The following is a 24,956-nucleotide window of genomic DNA, read 5'->3' as shown; positions in this document are numbered from 1 at the left end:
CAGGAATATCCTTAACCTGGATGAGCTATTTTGTTAAATTAACACCTGTGAATGGTTCATAAAATTGAGATAAAAGAGAAAAATACTTACCTGAAAAACTGTTTCTCTGCAGATATCATTCCAAAAGGATTCTCACTCTTGATTTTTAGCTTAGTATGAGGTTGGTAGAACTTCTACAGTCCTTAAAGAATTCTGATCGTGGAGAGCACCATTAACAAGTTATATTAGGATCTGTGCCCCCTGCTGCATGTTACGTGCCAAACCCTGCAGTATATAAATGTTGTCCTCTAAACCTTCCAATCAGTTCCTTCAATTGCATAGAAAGTGAAGCTCCCGTGATGATAAGGTAATTCAAAAATTATTCAAGTTTAAAAAGTATGCCCCAGAAAAAAGAAAAAAAAAAAAAAAACAATTAGGTGTAAGCAGGGAAAACACTTAAAGAATATAATTCCCAAAATGTGAAGGGAGAATTGTGTCACAATAATCTCTTAAAAGAAGCAGATGGAATTTCCTCTCTATAAAGATATCTCCCAGTATTTTTATATATATATAAAAACCGTAGACTTTAGCTATGAGGGAACCGAGGCTTTAACTAGATCAAATAAACACATTAGAGGTGTATTTGCCTTGTCTACATTAAGCTATTAACATGTGTTAGCTAACTCATCAAAATCCTGCTCTAAACAAGGCCTCTGAGACAGACAGTAGTCACAATCTTGCCTAGGACCAAATGTGCCTTGACGTGGCCTTCCAGGGTTAAGTCAGAGCAGGTCATTACAAAAGGAAACACACTCAAATACCCATGTAGACACTGTTTTCTTGGTAACAGCACTGCACCATGAATTAGCATAAAATGTTTTAAAAAAACCCAATTGGATAGTTTTCTAAAGTAAATTGTTTGACCCTAGTAGAAACCCAAGGACATTTTGACAAATATACAGAAAAAGCCTCCCAAGGATGGGCATTTGGTGTGGAAATAATGTTATAAGGACAATAGGCTCATTTAAGTGGAATAAAGTTATTTGGTGAGGAATCTCAGATGAGTCCACAGCATCAAATAATAAAAATAAAGTTCAGTAGTCATTCTCTAGATCTGGAAGCTCAGTAATTCTTTAGGCTGTACTAACTGCGTCCAGGGCTGATCAGAGTGGAGAAAAGGGAGAACAATTGTACTGGGGCCCTGCACTCTAGCTCCTTCTCAAAATGTCTGTAAGTAGGTTGAAATGGAAGGAGGTGGGGATCCACCAAACATGATGTACCGGGGCCCCAAATTTCTCTTGATGGGCTTGACTGCCTCCAGAAAAATGACTTTCCAAGTATCAAACTCAGTGGTTGAAACAGATCTTCATCAGCGTAGTCAGGATCATATTATTATCCCAAGACGCAAGGAGCTTTTTAATGTGTCAAGCCCCTCATGAACTTGAGAGTAAGGGGCTGCAGAGACACTTGTTTACCTTTGACTGAGAGGCCTAAAAAGCGGTGAGACATATCTGGATGGAGTTTACTTTGTTTTAAGCTAGGTTCTGACAAACAACTTTTGTGCTTGAAAAGTAAAGAGGTTCCCCAGGGACAAATTATATCACATTGCAAATCTTTTTTTCTATTCGGAATCATAGGTCCTTGCAAAAGGTTTTCATGATGGCAGGAGGACATGAATCACCTGCTTAGACACAATGTGTATATGAAGCTCTACCCTGTCAGGACAAGGGCTTCCTGATTGGGATCGAATGAGGCACAATGGTTTTGCATGATGATCTGAGGTCAGAATCTCAGTTTGATGGAATCCCCTTTAGCCAATAGCAAAAGATTTTAGAATCAGACCTGTTTGGGAGAGTATGGAGCTAAAAGGAAAATTAAGCGTTTCTCTCTTCTTAGGTTTGCCAGAACTGGTGCTACCAGAGGGACTGATGGGAAGGTGTTCAGGAGCTTCATTATCAGAGGATGGAATCCACTGCTAATGCAGTTTCTTTTTGGTGCCATGATGAGAACACTGGCGGTTTCTTGTTCAAGTGGGTGGCACCTCCAATATCCCTAGTTGGAGGAAGAGCTGATCTGCCACTTCCTGATCCAGAGACCGCTCAGGAGGATCTGTTACAGACTAACTCAGCCTGTGTGTCATTTTCTTCCGTCAGGTACGGAATGTGTGATCTGGTGCCTTCTGGCTTGGTTATGTAAAGTATGGTGATGCGATTGTCCATTTGAACAAGTGCCACCTTCTGGGATATTAGGTTTCTGATCTACATGATCCCACTTATGTCCAAATCATTTATGTGCAGTTGTTTCTGTAGAGATCAGCTTACCTGCTTGTAGAGTCCCTTTATGTTAGCTCCCCATCTCAGGCTGGAAGCACTGATGGTCACTGTGATTTGAACAGGAGGGTTTTGGAAGCCCATTCCTGTTTGAAAACTGCCCTGGATTTCCACCAGGCCAGACAGGTCCACAGGAGATCCATTATCTGGATTTACCTGGACGCAATGTGAAAGTCTTTGTGAGGCTTGCTTCCACTGGGATCTCAAGATCCACTGTGGTTACTGCATATGGAGTTGTCCTATGAATACAGCTGTGTTTTCTAGAAACAATATTCATATAGTATGTTTCAAACTGTGACCTGCTGACCCATCCATATCTTTTCTGCCAGATTGGTGATATCCTGGATCCTGTGTTGGGACAGGGAGGTTTTAAGTTGAGTTGTTTCTAGCAGGGTTTCTAGGTGCCAGTTGTCTGCTGGGGACAAGTTGGGGCTTTGGGTAGTTTATCGTGAACCCTACTAACTCCAAAGCAGTGGTGATAGCTATTAATCTTTTGATACACCAGAGAATGGTGTCCTTCATCAGCCAATCATCCAAGTTGGGGAACACATTAATTCCCATCCTGTGCGGTTAGGCCACGACAACTGCCAAAGACCAGCCCATACTGGTCTAAAAGGCAAATACATAAAATAGGTTATGCTGTTTCCTTCAAGAAATATGAGGTACTTCTGTTGCTTGGGAAATATTTCTGTGCGCAGGTCAAGGTCCTAAGTACACTGCTGTTCATGCTCCCATAGAAGAGGCTTCGGGGCTCGCAGGGTGACCATTTCTCTTTGACTACATAGCTATTCAGTTCCTTGAAATTCAAGTTAAGCTAAAGTCCCCAGATTTGACTATCAAGAAGCACTTGAAATAAAACCCCTTATTCTTATCACCTCATGGTGAAAATCTGAAGGCTTTCTCTTCCAGGACAGATTGGATTTCCTGCATCATCTTTTCCTGATATAAAGGAGCCAAAGAGCATTTTAAGATGGGGTTGGGGGTGGGAAAATTTGATCTTGTAGCCCCAAAGAACAATGCTCATGGCCTATGTGTCAGAAGTGACCAGGGCCATCATGGGTAAAAGGTTCCAGGTCAACCTCTGACAAATAGGTCCTGGCAGACTACTGGTAATTATAGGTTAACTAAATGCTCCAGAATCCTTCAAAAACCCTTTGGGTTTTGATGCTTGCTGAAAGAGGCTGCTGAAGCCAAGTGTCCTGTGCAGGGGAAACTGAGCATCCTTGAAGCCATATGTTAATCTGAGACCTGGGTTTTAAAGTGGAGACTTTCCGTTTCCTCCCTTGAACAAGGGACCAAACAGAGAAAACACAGGTCCAAGAGAACCCAATACAGCCATTGTTTCCTTTGTCTTCTGCAGTGAGGTTCCATTTGATCCCCAAAACAAATTCTCTCTAGTGTATTGTAGATCCTTTGGCTCTCTCTGGACCTTTTTCTGGAATTCAGAGGTCAGCAGCAAAGCAAACTTGTGGGCATCCACCTCTAGGCAGTGAAATCATATCACTCACATCAAAAGCTGCCCAAGATAAATCTACACCTTTCTGGATTAGATTACAGGAAGGATTAAGAGAAATGACCAGAGTAAAGACTTTCTTTGATAGTTTCATCTGACTGTTGGCTATGAAGCCTTGGCAGTACATGATCTGAAGGGTTGTAACCATAGACTGGTAAACATTTATTCTGAATGAATCCAAAGGCACAGCATTGGATTCCAGGGCGCAGTACTGTAATTCAACTAAAAATCATCCATCTTGGATTTATGTTGGAAAAACTAGGGAAAGGTAGTATCATCCCATGAAGAGTTACCTTCTTGGTGCTCCTCCATAAAGAATATGTATTTGGCATCAGATGAATCCTCCCATACATTTGATTTCAGACAGCTCTTTACTGAAATCTCCAGATTCTCTAACAACCCCCTCCCACATACATATTCATGTCCAGAGACTGGGCTGATGATTCCAGAGACTTAGTATATACTCAGCCACCATGATCAGTCATAAACTTCTATGAGGCTGCCACAAAGTGCTGTGTACCAGCTGAGCATTCCTCTTGCCCTGTATCAGCAGGTGTAGGATCTCTTGGCACAGCTGGACCTTTTTTTGTATTGAGGCACAAGCTTGCATCCTGAGAATTGGTGCTCCTGACATGGAAGCTCTGGATTTCACATTGACACATCTAGAACCTTTTGCACCAAAGGCTGCGAACATTTCTGCTAGAGCTCTCGAAAGCAGAACTCTCCTAGTTAGAACCAAGGAGAAATTATTGTCAGATGAATAAAAGGACTTGATCACAGAAGTGTAACAGCAGTCAAAACAGAGAGCTCACTGGAGGACAGGACTGAAAAACTTTCTGCATACTCGGATGCATTTCTGGAATTCTGTTTTAGCAATATCCCACAGTCAAGAGTGGGGCCTTGTCCATAAGATAGTGATTCAAGAAATCTGACAAAAAGTTAACCTCTAAATTAATCTCAATATGGAAAATAAACTGTGTGACAGACACCTTCTTAAAGATCAGGAACTGGAATTTCTGTAGCATATATTCCCCAGATGCAGGTTCTTGCCTTATTAAATACAGTGTGCTTATATCCATGATGAGGCTGCATGAATAGATACCAAAACACTTCACCATTCAAGTGCTGGTTTTGTTATCCTGTCCCAGTTTATACTCAGCCCAAACTGGAGGGAGTAGAGGCAATGCTAGAATTGTACAACAAGAGGAAGACTAAACAAGACAAACATCTCTCATTAAAAACATCCTTATCAGACTATTCCTCTTACTACTAGGATGGGGCTTGTTAAACTCTATACTGGGAAGAAAAATAAAAATACTCCTCCTCCAAAATGAGCACCCTCACAATGCTGTAGCACTTGAAGTGAGCTGCATAGTGAATGTAGCTTGTGCCATGTTTTCTTTCCCCACTGCTGCGTTAAACTGCAACACGTGAACATGAAGTGACAACAGATGGAAATCTTTATTAACACGTGGTACTTACTTATCTCCCACAATTCCCAAGTTGATTGTTGGGTAGCCGTGTTCTTGAATTGTAGCTAGGAGAGTTGAACGGTTACTGTCTCGGATCTTTCCTGGTAAGAGGTCATCCTCAGGATTCAACAACTATAAAACAGAGCCACATTACCAGTCAGTCTCCTCAGAGTGTTATGTGCCTTTGCTCATGGGAAACTTCTTGCTTTTGAAGTGGGATATGGTTCCTGCTGACAGACACCTATGACAAGTCAATCAGAGTGTGTCTGTAAATAGGTTCTGTGAATTCAGACTATGCAGCAATTTAAGCCAAAAAGATATGTGGCTGAGACTCTGGCAAAGCAAAATAATAAGTTTTTCTAGGATTCTCTCTCTTAAATTGTTTCAGTGCATCCATGTCTGCAAACCCTCTTTTCATGGGGTATCAGGCTTCCAATCCCACGCAGTATAAATCAAATCACAAACTCTAAATTTGTAACTATTTCCAGGTTGATGGACAGATCTGCTTGTTCTTATCTTACTGAAACTTTAAGGATCTGTGTTGATGCTGCAGTGACCAAGAATAATAAAGTCTAGTGTCTACTCACTTTGAAAGACACATTTTAAATGTGGAAACATACAGTAGCCTAACAGATGAAAACATAAGCACAGCTTCAAATGCCAACCATGTAATTCATAACATAATCTATTTTAGATGAAAAATGGTGTTATTTTTAAGGGATAGAAAGCTGGCAATGATGATAATGATCTTATATTTACATAGCATCTTTCATCTTGAAGGATGCCAAAGTATCTAGCAAACATACAGACATGTTTTACAGTAGGAATCCTTTCACCCATGTCTGAAACACCTCGGCCTTTGGGATGGACCGTAGTGCTGATTAACAGCATCCAGCAACACAGCTGTTGAGGACAGGAGGTAAAGGAGAATGCTATATCAATTGAAATTACAGTGAGGATGTTAGGTAGTAAGAATATAATAACTCAGGTTCGACCTTGGCTAGGTCACAACACTGTGACTAGCACCCCGTTCTTTGTGAAAAGTTCCACAGGATGTTTCATGAACACAAGCAGGCAGGATCTAGGTTTAAAATGTTATATAAAAGATGCTCACAGGAAAGAGTCTCACTTACTAACTCATCACCATCACTCCTTGGGGCACCCTGGACTTTCTCTGGAGGTATCTACTGCCCAGCTTACTCCTGCCTATCTTAGGATATCTGTTAAGATTGCAGCCTAAGGTGGGTTGGCATTCTGCAGTCACAGAATAATTTTCATTGGGGTTGTATAAGCATTAAGTATTTCAACAGGGTGCATCAATCAGAAATGGTTTGGACAAATGCGAACAGAGCTTTATTTTTATGGTTCTATTTTACATATCAAAGATTTAAAACTTAAACACATCAAAGGCTTTCAATAGGATGAGAATACAGCCAGGGGTTTATATTAGTGTTTAGACTTCAAAAGGTTTGCCTCAGAAGAGCACAGTCAAGATGTTAGGTCAAAATGCACGTTTGAGGTAACTGGATTTTTTAAATACAGCACAGTTGCTACAATAATAAAAGTGATTTTCTAGTTGGTAAAGATGAGGACTTTTAATTCAATTAAAGATATAAGTTGTCTTTTATAGAAATTGGTCCAAATGCCTCATCTTCCACACAGGGCTATTGCCCACAAGTACCTAAACCAGGTGTTTAAAAATTCCCCTGGTATTAGTTAAATCCTTTGAATGCAGTGTTGTTGTAGCTGTGTTGGTCCCAGGATATTAGAGAGACAAGATGGGTGAGGTAATATCTTTTATTGGACCAACTAAGTATTACCTTACCTACCTTGTATTTCATAAATCCTTTGCCATTCATGTTTCTAATTTTGAAACTTCTGCAAAGAGTATTAGAAATAAGAGAACAATTACAGACCAGCTGGGTGCTGCTTATATTTCTGTGAACATACTAGAAGAAATAACATCTAGTTTTACTGAGGATTTGGGTTTTATAGTGCATTTGGGAGGTTTAGGTTGGATATTAAGAAAAACCTTTTCACTAGGAGGGTGGTGAAGCACTGGAATGGGTTACCTAGGGAGGTGGTGGAATCTTCTTCCTTAGAGATTTTTAAGGTCAGGCTTGACAAAGCCCTGGCTGGGATGATTTAGTTGGGGATTGGTCCTGCTTTGAGCAGGGGGTTGGACTAGATGACCTCCTGAGATCCCTTCCAACCCTGATATTCTATGAAGCCTCTGCAAACAAAACATGTGTAGGACTACAGTTTTGTATCATATGCTAAAAAAGATATTCTGGCAGAGACCAGTCTCATGCACAGCTCCTTCCTACAATATATACCTGCTAAGAGTAGGCATCATCTCTTTTGGGACCTGTGTGTAGAGGGTTAGGGAGCTTTTATGCATAAATATGTGAACTGCTTCCCTGATCCTTAGGTGCTCAGCACCACTAAAACACGCCCAATTGGAATTAGGATGGGAATTACTATCCAAAATACTACTCCTGTGCTTGCAGAAGAAAGTAATTTAAAAAGTCTTGAGTTTAAAGATATTTTTCTTACCTCATTCCCTGTTGACATGACTGCAACGACTGGAAATTTGTTAACTTCTACTTCTGTTACCCCAACAGTTGCTAAGAGACCAATCTCCGATGGACCCATGTGGGTTCCCTTAGCCAGCACACATTCACCTCTTTTAATGTCATGTCCTATAGGTCTGAAAACCATATCACAAAAAAAGAAGAAAGAAAAATAGAATATAATTCAAAATGACTCTCGTTACCTGGTCAAGCTCCAAGAGAGGAGTGTGCATCTGTGCCTTGGTCATAAATTCAAAATTTCAGTGCTATTTATGGTAAAACAATGACTATAAAATGCACTGTCCATTATATTTTCTAAAGAGATATTAGAGTATTTTAAAACTAGGTTATTTACAGACCTGATATCTTGGCCTGGTCGAGCCTGCACCAGAATTCGTACTTCTAGCTCTTCAGTGCCCTGTAACAAAACAAACAAACAAACAAAAGTCACACAATTCCAAATGTGTTAACCAAACAAAATTAATCAGCTTTTATTTCTCACCAGTCTGCACTGTTTGTTAATGGTTCACAAAATGGCCATGCCACAGTCTGATCTCTTCACAGCAGCGATTACTCTGTCATATTATGGTTCAAGCATCCTCTTGGTTCTCTTGATCTGCTGATCATGAGTGCATTACAATGTGTGCTCTAATTTAAAGAGTTTAAAATAATTACTTTCCAGCTGAGCTCACTAGGAAGGGACCTGCACTGAATGCACAGTTTTGCCTTGCTTTTTTTAAGAGTGCTATGTTTATGTGTCTTCCCCGTACAATATCCTTGGGTTGTGTGTTGATCTCATTTACCACAGGGATTCTTTCCCCTTTTCAGAAGTAGCCTCTCCAGAGAGAAAATCAAGAAGTGTAGTAAAGCATATGGCACTACGCCAATAAGGAAAAACCCACTCTAGCAACCATTCGTGTGCCCAAATTTCCGTGGGGTTATTTGGAATTTCTTTTCTCCTCTTCAGAACATCAGAGAGCAGTTAATATGTCATGTTTATGTACTGTGAACAAGACAATGGTAGGAAAGCCTGAGCTCTGATTTCTGATAGAACTTTTGTGATCACATACTCAGGATTTCAATGCTCTGGTGATTTGATCAATGCCAATAAATCCACTGGGGCAGTTTAATTTAAAGACTACAAGATATGTATAAATATTTAATTTTATAAACTTTGCAAGTGGGTGGATGATAAAAATGCTCAGCTGTGAGAAAGTGGTAGGTTGTCAGCAGCACTGAATTTGTACTGTGCTGAGAATGGAGAAGAATTTTATTTTTGTATTAGCACCTTTTGTACTTGAGGCATCCCAATGCCATGAGTTAGACACTTGTTTTACAATGCAGGCAAACGTGGCAAGCCATTGTGTGTTCAGAAATACCTACCTTGCCATGTTGCATATTAGAACCTGTTTTGTAGAGTAAGGCAATGTTGGACAGCACACTGTGATTACCCTTTACTTTTCTAAAAAAGGTGCCAGAGAATCTGGCATTTTCATCAGGACAGACATCAAAGAGAAGCAGAAAGGATTTTGGTTTAAATTAAACACCCAAAAACACTGTTGCAGAGTTAAAGTTTCCCCGTGATGTCTTGTATTCTCCCAGAATATGGAGACTGTCTAATCGTAAACCTCTGAACACCAATAAATTAAGAGTTATGATAATGCAATCTTAATCTTCTGACAATGAATAATTACTTACCTCATAGTAACTGTGGTTCTTCAAGATGTGTTGTCCACATGGATTGCACTTTTGGTGTGCATGTGCCCCATGTTTGTGAGATTGGATTCTTTTGTCTAGCAGTGTTCATTGGGATCATGCTTGCATCCTGGGTGCCCTCAAGTTCCCCCCAAACTGAAGGCATGAAGAGTGGAGTGAGCCACACTGTCCCTCCATTCTTTTGACAACATAGAATCCCATTTGGTCTAATACTCCATAGTAGTTGGAAAAGATAACAGATCATGGAAATCCAGGTGGATAACTTATCTCGAAGAACCAGTGACTGTAAGATAAGTAGTCGTTCTTTCTTTGAGTGATTGTCCATATATATTTCACTCCAGGTGACTTGCAAACAGGGACTCATAATCAGGACATGGGTGCTAAGAGTCTTATTTAAACACTGATCGCAGGACACCTCTGCCAAAGTGGGCATCTGATCTTAAGGCCTCAAATAATGAAAGGTGAAAGACTGACCCCATGTTGCTTCCTTGCAAATTTATGAAACTGCTATGTGTCTCAGAGGAGCTGTAGAAACTTCCTAGCCCTGATGGAGTGAGCTGTAACCTGCACGGGTGGATCACCTCTAGCTAACTCATAACGTGATGTAATATTATTAGATAGACATTTCAGCAGTTACTTTGTCTTTACTGAACACTGTTTACAGTGGATTAGCCATGAGAGCCTGAATCTCCCCCCTAACCTTAGGGCTGATGATATAGTTACTACAAAGACCATTTTCATAGATAGATGGTATAGACAGAACATAAGAACAGCAGAATGGCTATAATGGGTCAGACCAATGGTCCATCTAGCCCAGTATCCTGTCTTCCGACAGTGGCTGGTGCCAGATTCTTCAGAGGGTGTGAATAGAACAGGGCAATTTATCCATCCAAGTACCAGCTGCCATATGCCCCAACAACTGGATCCAGGTTTTTGACCGATGTCTAGAGACTGATTTGAACTATAATGACTACATTTGATAGGGTTGTAAACCTGCGAATTGGGAGATAGTCTTTGGCTGCTACCGCATCGAGTTATGAATTCCAATCTTTGCACCAGGGTCAAGGTGTACTTCTGAATATTTAACTGCTGTCCGGGGCTCAGAAATAGTGCTAATTGCCACCGAGATCTTGCTGTAGAAGCACCTCCTTAGCATCCAATCATCAAGATATGTTAATAATAGCATTCCCTTTTCTGCAAACATAAGCCGCTACGACTGACAGAACCTTCAAAAACACTCTGGGAGCAGAAGGGAGACTGAATGGAAGCACTTTATTGAAAGTGGTCTTGAGCTAGAGTGGAACACAGGAACCTTCTGTGGGAAGAGTGAATCACTATATAGAAATATGCATCTTGTACGTTGAGGACCAAGAACCAATCTCCTAGGTCCAATGATGGTATTATTACTGCAAGTGTTGACATTTTGAATTTCTGTATCTTCACAAACCTGTTGGAGCCTTAGATCTAGAATGGGTCTCCACCTGTCATTCTTTTTTGGAACCAGGAAGTACCTCGAATAAAATCACTTCCCTCTGTCTTGTACAGGAACTGTTTCTATAGCACCTAAGTTCAGGAGGAAGTCTATTTTCTGTTCTAGAAGATGCTCACAAGAGGGGTCTTTGAAGAGGGAGGGGGAAGGGGTATAGGAAGGAAAGTAAAGTGGAGTATCCTGCTGATATGATCTCCAAAACTCACCTGTATGTAGTGATATGCTTCTAAGATTGTTGGAAGTGAGAAAGGTGGTCCCTGAAGCAAGGAAGGCATGTGAACCATTGCAGCTAGTAAGGGTAACTCAGAACCTTGATCACCCCATCAAAATAGTTTTCTTGATGAGGAGGATTGTGAGGTCGATTCCTGTGCAGCAGACGGCCTCTTTTTCTTGAACCTCTGCCTCTTTCATTGGGGTTCATAAGGTCTCTGGAAGCTGGAGAATTGAACAGGACGAGATCTCTGCACTGTCTGGGATTTACTAAATTTCCTTTTATGGACAGTTGTGTAAACTCCCAGAGAATGCAAAGTAATCCTGGAATATTTTAATGTATGCAGAGACTCTTTTGTATTCTCCGCAACAAATTTTAAGCTGTCAAAGGCAAGGTCCTTTACTGTATTCTGGACCTCCCTCAGAAATCCTGAGTGCTGAAGCCAGGAGGCCCTTCTCATGACTATCACTGTAGAAACAGAGAAAGCAGCTGTCAGTGGCATCCGAAGAGGCCTGCAGGGATGTTCTGGCAAGAGGATGACCCTCTGTAATGATTGCTTGACATTGGTCCCTCTGTTCTGGTGGTAAATGCTCTATAAACAAATTGAACTTTGAGTAGTTGGTGTGATTATATTTTGCCATCAGTGTCTGATAGTTGGTGATTCTAAACTGCAGAGTTCAAACGAATATGATTTGTGACCAGACAAATTGAGATGTTTCTGATCTTCGATGTATGGTGTTGATTTAGTGGTGATGTTGCCTTTCATGTTCATTTAAAGCTTCAACAACCAGGGAGGGATGAGAAAACAAGGATGAGAGAGGTATGAGAAAACAGAAACTACTAATCTTTAGATGGAACATAATATTTCTTATCAGCCCTTTTACAGGTGGGCAGTACTGTTGTTGGGGTATGCTAGTTTACTTTTGCAAGATCTAGCAGAGCCTCATTACTAGGTAGCACAATTTGGGCAGATGATGCGGATTCTAACTGAGAGATGCTAACCTGAGGTTTCCTTCTGATGAAATTAGGAAATGGTTTCAAGCAGCAAGGAACATGCTATATCTCCTCTGAGGATGTGCTAACAAGTGGGATATTTGGATCAGCATTATCTTCCTTGTACTAAGAATACTGAGGCAGGCCCTCAGTGCCAAACCTGTAATTACCTGCCACTAACAGAAATTTATATCAATGCAGTAGATGATTGAGGCTCCGAGTGGGCATGCAACTAATATAGAGTCTCAAATTCTCAGTGCATAAAGAGTTTGCAGCATCTCAAAGCCCAAATCAAGATACTGGAAGAGACTAAATAAGCCTTCAACAGGAATGTATGGACTAGGATACTACGTGAAGCTGGAAATATTGAGAGGTTTATGAGATTCCAGGAAGCAGAGTGAGGTATAGTGTATTTGACTCCTTCTGGATTTGGTACTCTAATTTTAATAAATAGGGCAAAAAAGTACGAATGGTATGGACGCTATGACACAATGTCCCCCTGGAGGCCACTGGATTGCAGAATGATTCTCTGAAATCAGTGACATGCTACTGCACACAGAACTACTAGCACAATGAGTGTTTAGTTATGACTCACATCATCTGATTCCCTGATGAGTTCTGTGTCTTCTACTTGCACCACAGCATCAGCACCACAGGGGATTGGAGCACCTGTTGTAACCCGCATTACCTGACCAGGCATCACAGTCTGAGTTGGCTGAAAAAAACAACAACAACAAACCATCAAATGATGACAACTAATTTACTTTTAACAAAGGAATAGGAAAACCTGAAAACATTTGAACATTGCAGCAATAAACTGGAGAGTAATAAATCCTTTTCATAGTGTGTCTTATTTTCTTCTTGATAGATGTTAGTGGAGTTAATATGGGTAAATCCCCTAGGTAATTAAAGAATAACACAGGTTCAAATCTGACTCAGGTCATTAGTAATTGAAATCCATTATTATCTGATGGCAGTATGAAATAAACTGGTAGTTATTTTTTGTGATGTGGACACCTATCTTCTGCGAAGATGACTGAAACTATCATAGTGGGTAATAAATTGGCCCCCTTGCTGGTAAAGAAGCCAAAGAATGATTAGATGAGGAGAATTAATTCCCCTATTGTTGTGTATTTAGGTTTACAGCTCTCTGTGCCCCCAAGGATACAACACGTATCACACAAAGAGGTGGTCATTCTGAGTTGGGGATGAAGCACACAGGCAAAGAGCCACTGTGGTATACGCTCTTTGGATAGAGGACTGCGGTCTCCAGGGCTGCAGACTTTCACTAGCACTAAAATGCATTTGCGTAATGACCCAACCATTCCCAGTCTCTGTTTAAACCTATGTGAATTGTATCACCTAAGTTAATATGTCCACATATCTATTCAAGTGACACCATCACAGGACCTAATCACATCAGCCACGACATCAGGGCTCATTCACCTGCACATCTACCAACGTGATATATGCCATCATGTGCCAGCAATGCCCCTCTGCCATGTACATTCGCCAAACCGGACAGTCTCTACGCAAAAGAATAAATGGACACAAATCTGATATCAGGAATCATAACATTCAAAAACCAGTGGGAGAACACTTCAACCTCTCTAACCACTCAGTGACAGACTAGAAGGTGACAATTTTGCAACAAAAAAACTTCAAAAACAGACTCCAAAGAGAGACTGCTGAACTCGAACTTATATGCAAATTAGATACAATTAACTTAGGTTTAAACAGAGACTGGGAATGGTTGGGTCATTACACTAACTGTATCTATTTCCTCATGTTAAGTTCTCCTCACACCTTCTATGGGTCATCTCGATTATCACTTCAAAGGTTTTTTTTTTCCTGCTGCTGATAGCTCATCTCAATTGATTGGCCTCTTACAGTTGGTATGGCTACTTCCACCTTTTCATGTTCTCTGTATGTATAAATATCTTCTGTCTGTGTTCCATTCTATGCATCCGAAGAAGTGAGCTGTAGCCCACGAAAGCTTATGCTGAAATAAATTTGTTAGTCTTTAAGGTGCCACAAGTACTCCTGTTCTTTCTGCGGATAAAGACTAACATGGCTGCTACTCTGAAACCTGTCATTTAATTTTGCTTATTCTAAGGACAGAGGAGATCAAATGTCTTTCAACAGGGCCTAAATAAAATGGTAATGAGAACTAAAAAAGGCACAATTATCATGTACCATATCTGGAATTCCACTAACCACAGAATCATAGAAATGTAGGGCTAAAGAGACCTTGAGCAGTCATTTAGTCTACTGATTCTCAGCCTTTTTCCATTTGCGGACCCCTAAAAAATTTTGAATGAAGGTGTGAAAACCTTTGGGAAATCTTAGACCTAGTCTGCAGATCCCTACGGGTCCACGGACCACAGGTCAAAAATCACTGTTCTATGATAATGACAACCTTTTCCTGCCCCCTAGACAAAGTCTGCGGACCCTCAGGGTTGAGAACCACTGATCTAGTCCATCTCTCCCTGCTGAGACAGGATCAAATAAACCTAGACCATTCCTGACCCAATGGGCAGAACTGGAGTCAGAAGCCAGTAATTGGAGCTAATATTCAAAGCAGGGTTCAGATGTTTGGCAAGGCAGCAGGGCTGGGAAAGATTGGAGCAGAACTGGAACAGGAGCAGACTGGAGCAGGACACGAACAAGGCAGGAGCAAAGCTGGGAACAAGGCAGGCACAGGAGCAACTGTACCTGCTGGTGCCAGCAGTGAGCAGCTAGTGACCTGATGGTGAGCTTAAATGCAGACCTGTTGGCTCCTTTCAGCCACTCAGGTGGGCTGGCCAATCAGGCAAGTCTGCTGCAGCCACTGGGTTCATTAACCTGCCTAAAAGCTGAACTGGCTAGCTGCAGGCTTAGCTGAGGGTACTCAACCCCCTGGTTCCTGATACTCTGTATTGAATTTCATCGTGCTAGTTTCACACCAGTTCTCCAATTTATCAAGGTCCTTTTGAATTCTAAACCTGTCTTCCAAAGTGCTTGAAATTCCTCCCAGTTTGTTAACATCTGCAAATTTTATAAGCATACTCTCCACTACATTATCCAAATCATTAACAAAAATATAGAGTAGTACCAGACCCATGTCAGGCCCCTTCAGGACCCCACTAGATATACCCTCCCAGTTTGATAGCGAACCATTAATAACTACTCTTTTTGAGTTTGTTTTTTCAACCAGTTGTGCATCCACTTTCTAGTAATTTCATCTAGACCACATTCTTTGGTCTAGATGAGTATTACAGAGCAACTTCTAACTGTTGATGAGAATGACACAGCTCTACATGACAAAAGCCTGGCTAAAATCAAGATATATCAAGTCTGCAGCTTTCCCTTACCCAGTAGCCATCGGATTCAATCAGTATAGTAATCTTAAGGTTTTAAGTTATTCAAGATTTGAACCCAGATCATTGCTATGCATCTTACAAATTTAGCAAATTCACAGGTGGCTCAGATTTTTGTGGGTTCCTCAAAGAACTCTTCAGTTTTAAGAGACCTTCAGGGAAATATACTGACCCAGGAACATAGGACTTGCCACATATGCTTTATTTGTCAGTAAATGTTATCTGAAAGTCTTTTAAAAATAGTCTTGCCTTCTCCAAGAAGACAAATGTTCCATCTAATCCAGGGGTAGGCAACCTATGGCATGCGTGCCGAAGGCGGCACGCGAGCTGATTTTCAGTGGCACTCACACTGCCCGGGTCCTGGCCACCGGTCCGGGTGGCTCTGCATTTTAATTTAATTTTAAATGACGCTTCTTAAACATTTTCAAAACCTTATTTACTTTACATACAACAATAGTTTAGTTATATATTATAGACTTATAGAAAGAGACCTTCTAAAAACATTAAAATGTATTGCTGGCACGCGAAACCTTAAATTAGAGTGAATAAATGAAGACTCGGCACACCACTTCTGAAAAGTTGCCGACCCCTGATCTAATGTAGTAGCCTAGAAGTTCTCAAACTTTGGTCCACGGACCACCAGTGGTCCGCGAGCTCCATTCAGGTGGTCCGCGGATAGTTCCCTCTAAGGTGCGCGCCTGGGTGGACGCACACGAGAGAAGGAAGGTCCCACCCACCTAATTAGTGAAGCTACGCAGGCGTGGCTCCACTAATTAGGTGCCTGGACCCTGGAGAAGACACACATGTAGGTGAGGTGGTGGCCTTGGGGGGAATAGGGAGTAGGGGGGTGAGAAGAGGAGGTGGGGGGAATTTGGGACGTGCAGGGCTGTGGTGGCCAGAGAAAGAGGTGACTTTCCCCAGCTCCAGGGCTGTGGCTGCCGGGGAGAGACGGCTTCTTCCCAGCCTCAGCTGTGTGGCTGCTGTGGTGGGGGAGATACTTCCCTCCTTTCCAGCCCCAGCTCGGGGGCTGCCACGGTGGGGGAGAGAGGGTACGTCCATTGCATTAGAAAGATACTGATATTAAAAGAGTACTGATATTAAAATATGAGTTGTGTACTTTTATATGTAGAACCAAAAAAACCTGTTAATTATTATTAAGGTGTTTTTTTTATATATATAGCACTTTTATCCAAAGCTCTTTACAATAGTTAGCTAACGGTACAAACAACATTTGGAAAGATCATTAAGTGGTCTGCTGAGATCCTCAGCAATTTTCAAGTGGTCTGCAAAAAAAAAAAAAAAAAAAAAAAAAAAAGTTTGAGAACCACTGTAGTAGCCTATATCTGTTTTTCACCTGGAACAGATGCTTCAGAAGGCTAAACTATTATTTTATGCCTGGAATCATTACAGTCCTTATAATTTTTGTCCTAGCTATACTATAAAAGTACATACTATTTTTGTTCATATAAGTGTCTAATAGTGTTTTAAACTTACCAAGCTATTTGTCTCCTATAGCAGCAAGTTTCACAGGTTAATTGTATATTGCATAAAAAAGAATTTAAATTCCTTCCCATTTTAAACTTATTGCCTTTTGGCCTCATAAGGAATATGTCTATGAAAATGTCAGAATTCAATGATTAGGGTCAATCATTGTAAAATGTGCTGCATTTTCAGCTTATTGTCCAGTGAATTAGCATAATTCCTCTTTTCTGATTTATAAACTTCCAATGATGTAAAGCATCCAAACACACCTGTGTTTGGGTGTTTTAATACAGTAAGCACTGTTGCCTGTATATTTATTACCTTCCCTTTCTAAAATTGAACATATTCATTTGTTTTTATGTATTTGTATCTGAGAGAGTGGTAGTCTATTGTGTTTTATTACATTAGTTTGCCTTTATTCTTTTCTACATCACCCCAAGTACATCGGCAATGTAAAACAGAATGAATAAAGCTATTGGTGCTACACAACATATTATTATTATTATATTTTTGTTGTAAAGTTGTCTTCATCCTCAGGTAATAGCCCAGATTCTGCAATCATCAATATGAAATATACAACTAAGAAAATGGCAATTAATATGAAAGACGTTGCTTTGATACAGTGAAATTGTAAAATACATAGTAATAATAATATTTGCACTTCTATAATGCCTTTCATTTTAGAACCTCAAAATCGTTTACAAACATCAAAATCCCATTTTACAGATGTAGAGAAACTGAGGTACATAGAAGCTGTGTCTTACCTATGTCAAAAAGTGATTCTGTGGCAGAGATGAAAACAAAACCCAGGAATCCTGCCTGTGTGTTCCCTGCTCTTGCCATTAGAGAACATAGACCATTAATAATTATTCTAATTAAAATCCTCAGTTGTCTTAGACTATTACAGTAATCGGATCAAGCTAATGTTGAGCTTAGAATGTACCCCACTTTCACTGGGTCTTGGGGGATTCTCAAAGGCCTTTTAAAACATCATAAGGCCCACACCCTTTATTCCCCCAAATCAAACTTCCTATTGTGATAAATGTACTTCCACTCAAAGGGAAACAGATACAAATCCTTTCATAACTTAGCTGCTTTTCTCCTGAACCAAACAAAGGGAGTCACTACAGAATGATATGATGTACTCTTGCTCCTCACTCAGACTAAATGTGCTGTCTCCTTAGCAGCCCTTTGTTTGTCCAGCAGCAGAGGATCTAACCAGGTGTTGAAAATGGACACATATTTGCTCCTGCCAGAACTGGGGTAGCTTGCACCACATGCTGTCTTTCACAACCTGTCCGAGACTGTAGACAGACACCAGTATGTTACAAGTGGACCCAATCACGGGATCCCACATGCGCCTAAGCCCGCAGGATAGAGCCAGGTCACTATTCCTAGCTTTGGGTCTCTAAGGCATACAGCCAGGTGAAGACCTCATATCTGCCACCCTTCTTTGAAACATGAGATTCTGCAGCCCCACTGCCTTATATTCCAAAACCAGTGCCTCAGACCACCAGAGCCCCCAGTGACTTATGCACCTTCTCTCAAAGTTCCACTTCACTGTGGATGCTCTGAGCTTCTTGATTAACCCATTCAGGAACAACATGGCAGGCAAACAAAGAACACAGGCTTAGTCAAGGAATGTCTTACCCACAGTCATTTTACCCTCAAGAAAGCACTAGAGAGTTACAAATCTTTGCAATATAACAAATACAATCTTTGGAGCACTTGTGAGGATTCCAGAGCACAAATGCAAGGCATAAGTTTAAAAAAAAAAAGAAGTCAGATCCTTAGTCTTACAAGAGAAGAAAAACAACTTAGAATAAAAAGAGAAAAAGAAGGGGAGAAAAGAAATTGTACTCACCTGCTCACCAGCTTGGGATTCCCCAATGATGAATCGATCCCCAGGGCCATCAGCAGCTGTAGGACAATACAGAAGAAAGAAGGTGATAAAAAGACGGAACCATCCCAAATGGGAAAATTAGAAATCAAGAATGGGAGAACCTTAGAATAATCCAAGATTTAGTTTAGACTTGCTTCTTTAGAACCTGTATGAGAGGATATGAATATTTTGCAAAACATTTTGGACTTTTAAGTTTATTTTACGATGTATTTATTAATGTGCTAATCACAGGTTATAGAATAATATTCTCTACCAAAAAATTGCTCAGATATACTCATTGTTCCTAGTTCTTGCAAGAAGTCTGGAGAGAACGTAAAAGGAAACAATTGAATATTATCTTAATATCAAAGATTTCCAATTATATTTAAGATTCTTAAGATAAAAGCCTCAACTTCATGAGGTAGAGGTAACAGCAATAGTTGGTTATCCTCTCTGTGAAACTGCCACTAGACGGAGGGCCATGATATATATATATATATATATATATAGAGCCAGCATGTTACATAACTGTTTGGAAGACAACAAGACAACAGCAGAATTTTGGATATCAAGATTTCTGGGTTCCCTTCCTAGCTCTGGGGGGAATGTGATTTAATGATTAGTGCAGTGGTTACAGACAGTATAGACAAGCATGTACATCTGACACATTCACTCTGAAAGACAGTGGGGCTAAGTAGATGTGACTCGAACATACCACGTTAGAGACTTGGGTTCTGTTCCTAGCTGTCAGTGTCTGAGGTGATATTTGAACTCATCACTTCCTCACACCCAGCCCAGTGCACCTTCATTTAGACAAAAGGGAATTTTGATGGGGGAGAGCAGGTGGGCTAAGGTTTATGAGTACTGCAATTGGAGCATTCTTAAAATTAAAGGACACATTTTACTGCGTATGTTCAAATGGCAATTTCCCAGGGCTACTCATTTGTCCATATCTGGACAGATTTTCAAAGGGACAGCAAAGATACTTCTGCTAACAAATGCTGAGTTTCTACTTTGAAGGCACTAGAAAGGTTCGAAGAAACAATTGAGAATAACTACCATATTTTCCCTGCTCTTATTCTCAGAAATACTTAAACTGTTTTTGCTGAAACTGAATATATAATTCTGAGGCAGAGACCAAACACAGAAATTATTAGTGTGAACAGCTGAAGTTTGAAGCAACTGAAATCGTGTGAAGTATTAAATGTTAGGAGGTGTATAGGTGTCGCTACGTGTTCTGCCTGTAAGAACTGTATTTATGCTTTTATAGCACCTTTCATTTGAGGATCTCTAAGTGCTTAACAAATGTTAATTAATTAAACCTCACAACAACCATCTGAGGTAGGTGTTATCAGTATTACAGAAGAAGAATGTGAGGTACAGGAAGAGTAAGTGACTTGCTCAAGGTCTCATAGCTAGAGTCAGGAACAGAATCTGGGAGTGCTGACACTTAGTTACCTGCTCTAACCATTTGATCATGTTACACCCAAAAGTGATTACTCTATATCTAGAGGCAATGTCATCCTAGGGGAAGAGTACAGGATTGGAAGTCAGGAGACTTGGGATCTAATCATCCACCCTCAACGCTGGCTTCTCACAGAATATCAAGTCACGTTCAAGTTGTCTTTCTCCTTATCTACCAAAACAAAACGCTACGCTGCATGCAAAATTCTCCCCCTAGGGAGAGGATAAGAGAGAGAACAAACCACATGTGACAGATGCTAGTCATGTCACTGAATGCACTATTGGAAGGGGCTCCGAAACTACAGTGATGAGGGCAGCATAAGAACCTATCTAGACTAGACTAGAAATCCTGCTTCCACTGAAATCAGAATTTTATCATTGATGTTAATTGGAACAAGATCGAGTCCCTGGGTTCTAATTTGAGCTCTGACAATGACTTAATCTCTCTTACTCTCAGAGACCCCATCTGGAAAATGGAAGTATTTACCATACTTATGTCCCCAAAGGGTTGTGATGTTTACTCAACTGTCATCAGTCTCTCTCTCACATACCGAATAGTACTTTACTTCACAAGTAGCCTCACTGATTTCACTGAAATTTCACATGGAGTAAAGTACTGCTCAACACAAGTAAGAGCTGAAGAAACAAGTCTTTCACAATGTCACCAACTCACAAGAGTCTATCACGAGTCTCACAATATTTAGTATTCTAGAGTGAGGGGGGATTTGATAGCAGCCTTCAACTACCATAGATGATGGAGCTAAGCTATTCTTAGTGGTGGCAGATGACAGAACCAGAAGCAATTGCAGTGGGGGAGGTCTCGGTTGGATATTAGGAAACACTATTTCACTAGGAGGGTGGTGAAGTACTGGAATGGGTTACCTAGGGTGGTGGTGGAATCTCCATCCTTAGAGGTTTTTAAGGCCCAGCTTGACAAAGCCTTGGCTGGGATGATTTAATTGGTGTTGGTCCTGCTTTGAGTAGGGGATTGGACTAGATGACCTCCTGAGGTCTCTTCCAACCCTAATATTCTATGATTCTAAAACCCTATTGGGTTAAAAAATTTGCTTTAACCCTTAAAAGCTATTGGAATCAAGAGATTACATGAAAATCTCAGCTCTCATTAAAGAAAAAAAGTAAGTTTCTAGCCCTTCTGATGTATAGAAAAGCTTGAAAATGTGAAATGAGTGCATCCTAAAGACTCAGAAATCAGGAGGCAAATAAAAAGAATCTCAGATTTATAGTTTTAAAAAAATCTCATGATTTTTTAATATTTGAGGCTGGCAATGTTTTTGAGATCCTTAGATGGAAAGTACTAAGTATTATTATTATTATTACTACTGTAAGTACTTATTGACCCCAATAAGGGGTGTTGGAAGTGCTTTCTGCCAAATCTACAGTCTGTTGCAGTGGTGAGTTAATTTCACGAGTCTATCTGTATCTGCTATTTCAGACAAACCTCTTGGGTCTGCATTAAATAATAACACTGAACAGTAAAATCTTCATTTAATTTTAAATGGGTTGTGTTCAGGGCCAGCTCCAGGCACCAGCTTAGCAAGCAGGTGCTTGGGGCGGCCAAGGGGAAGGGGCAGCACGTTGGGCTCTTCAGCGGCGGGTCCCTCATTCCCCTCTCGGAGAGAAGGACCTGCCACCGAATTGCCGCCAAAGAAGAAAGCGATACGGCTGAGCTGCCGCCGATCGCGATCGCGGCTTTTTTTTTTTTTTTTTTTTCCTGCTGCTTGGGGCGGCAAAAACTCTGGAGCTGGCCCTGGTTGTGTTGGCTATTTTCTTAGCCAAATAAAATCATATTAAAAATGTAGTATCAAAATCAAACCAGGTTTTTTGTTAACTCCTTTCCTTAAAAAGTGGAACTCAGCTGTTAAATAAATAGCTTTGCCTACCTCTCAGATCTCCTGTATACATATTATCTTGTTCTCCAGGAAAACAGGCAGTGTGTTTCATAGTTGTTCATCTGCTTCTACTGTTCATTCCTTACCTAATACCCACAAGTGTTTGCTTTGGGACTGATTATGATGTATCTAATGGAGGGTTATAACATAAGATGAGCTGAGGAAAAGATAATAGGAGCAGATGAACTACTAAGAAACAAAAATCTTGTTTTCATGCCAATATTGCTAGTAGGGAAACATGAGGTGGGGAAAGAAAGACAGACAATATATGATATAAGCAGATCTGTTCCTAAATAAAATACATTTCAGAGTTTTCCATGTGCCACCAATTACTATTCAGAAGTCACATAACAGATGAGCTCAAAAGTGCAACAGGATAGGGCCGGATTTCCAATTAGGCACAGCAGGTATGTCTAGAGGCACTGGCACTCGTTGCCAAATGTGTGATTTTCTAGCCCAATTGGGCTATTTTAGCTATCAGTTAGCCGCTGCGAGTTGCGGTATTTTGGGCTATTTTGCTGCCCTCCTGCTGCTGGCCGCACTGCTCAGGAGTTCTCGAGAGGGAGGGAGCCTCCTGATCTGTCCCGTTCCTTGCCGAGATGCCCTACACACCACTTGTCTCACATCGTGCCCCCTCCCCTTAGGTGACATTTGCAGCATGCGCAGAATTCTTGTCCAAGGGAGGCAGAATTCTCCCCCCCCCCCCCCCCCCGAAAAGAGAATGTGCTGCAGTTCCATCTTTTTCCCACCAGAGGCCACTGTGGCACCAGAACAGCCTGAGCTGGCTGAGGCTAACTGGTCTGGTGGGTGGCGACCAACAGCTAGCAGGTGGGTGGTATGTGCATTTTTTCCTCAAGTGAAAAGTCACAGCAGCCTTCTTCAAGCCAGGTTAGGAAACAGAGTGGGCCACACAGGGCTGCTGGGGGGCTCCAGGGCTACATGGGGATGCAGGGGGGTGGGGGTGGGCTCCATGCAGAGTCACATGGGGGAGGGGGTGGGAGCTCGTAAGGTGTAAATCCGGACCTGCACCAGGGTTTACTGATGAACCTAGAACCATGAGGTGCATTTCACTACTTTGCTGCCAATATGCTAGTAAATGATTTCAAGTTAGCATGAATCAAGATGCACTGCACTTCAAAAGTAGATTTAACTTTTATTCAAACTGAGTGAGTAGCCTTGGTTGATGTGAAACACACTCTGTGCTGCTGAAGTGCATTTCTTCATTATCTCCTCAACAACACAGGGTTCATAGGCACATAGAGATTGCCACATTGAAACAGTAGTCTGGAAATCCATCTTTGATAAGCAGTCAATGCTAGATATTTCAGAAAAAATGCAAAGAAACCATAATGCATGAAATTCTGCAGTACTATATACCATAAAAGGAAATTTCTACTGGACCCCAGTGGGTAGTTCACAGTCTAGAGCATACAAATTTATAATCTTTGTAATTGTTCATGTTGTTCATTGATCTGTATAAATATCTAATCTTAATGAAAATCTTTGTGAGCTATTTACTTCCGGAGTTTCCTGTGAAAGTGAGTTGCATAGTTTAATTAAACATTGCATTGAAAATATGTCCTTTTATCTGTTTTAAATCTGTTGCATTTCAAAATATTCCCAGTAGTGAAGACCAATCAATGACAACCTTATCCAGTAACCTTTGTTTCATTTCAATACCCCAAACAGTCATCTGGAAATATCTAGATTCTCTTACCATTATGAGACGAATTGCTTTCAGGAAGAATGGCTACTCTACGGTTGGCTACATTTGTAATGGTTTATTGAGTTCACATTCTGAAACCAGTCTACAAATCTGCTGATGAAAGACTATTGAACTTACTAATTTTTGAAGGAAAGATTAATTTCACTTTAAAAAAAGTCCAACAAAGTCCCTTAACCCTTGACTCCAAACTCTCAAATAGCAAAGGGTGAAAATAACTCAGCAAAGTTGAGCCAAAACTTTTCCAACCTTTATGCCTAAGAACAGTCACAGATGGCAAGTGGTCCTGGGGCTAAGATATTCAGCTCTGAACAGGTGTTCTCTTGTATAACAGAATATTATATAACTGTACATATTTCCTTAAACTTTCAATATTAGATTTTATTTTATTTTTTGGAAACAATTTTCATTTTCTAAAATAATTAAAAAAAAAGTTAAACTACAACATAAGGAATGTGACAACCTTGGTCTCATACATAAGCCTATTTTTAAACAGTCTTACAATAGTGAGGACACATTAGTGCGGCCCATATTCAGTTTGATCAATGTGTACTGCACATTGAAAGCAGATTTGACTTTTAAGGAGCTTCATCACCCATGTAAATGCTGTGCAGAATTGCAGCTCCCATGTTTTGGGACTGCAAGAGCAGCTACTGAATTGCTCTCCCTCTCGCTGGAAGAAACTTACTGGAAAGGGATCAGAGAGTGCTGGAGAGTAGCAAGAGCCATGGTTCTGTTAACTAGCCACCTGTGCAGGAGGGAATTAGTTGCCACGTTTAATGAACTAGTCTCTCTGCCCCATGTTACCATAGAGCTAACCAAAGACACTGTCCCTGAGGCAGAATGCCTATTGACCTCCC

General features: G+C 40.7%; 1 protein-coding gene across 6 annotated transcripts in view; it reads right to left on the bottom strand.

Annotated features, from left to right (window-relative positions):
• Positions 1-24,956, bottom strand: part of GPHN (gephyrin) — a 453,097-nt gene that overhangs the window by 41,488 nt on the left and 386,653 nt on the right. For all 6 annotated transcript variants that reach the window (XM_054026831.1, XM_054026833.1, XM_054026832.1 and 3 more), the window contains 5 exons: positions 18,982-19,037; positions 12,872-12,991; positions 8,227-8,285; positions 7,851-8,004; positions 5,305-5,426 (listed from right to left, as the gene is read on the bottom strand). In XM_054026831.1, the coding sequence (XP_053882806.1) occupies positions 5,305-5,426; positions 7,851-8,004; positions 8,227-8,285; positions 12,872-12,991; positions 18,982-19,037 (511 nt within the window). The remainder of the gene's footprint in view (positions 1-5,304; positions 5,427-7,850; positions 8,005-8,226; positions 8,286-12,871; positions 12,992-18,981; positions 19,038-24,956) is intronic.

This window comes from Malaclemys terrapin, chromosome 4, assembly GCF_027887155.1.
Source record: "Malaclemys terrapin pileata isolate rMalTer1 chromosome 4, rMalTer1.hap1, whole genome shotgun sequence".
NCBI lineage: Eukaryota > Metazoa > Chordata > Testudines > Emydidae > Malaclemys > Malaclemys terrapin.
Note: the sequence above shows the minus strand (reverse complement) of the source record. Positions and strands in the feature narration are given on the sequence as shown.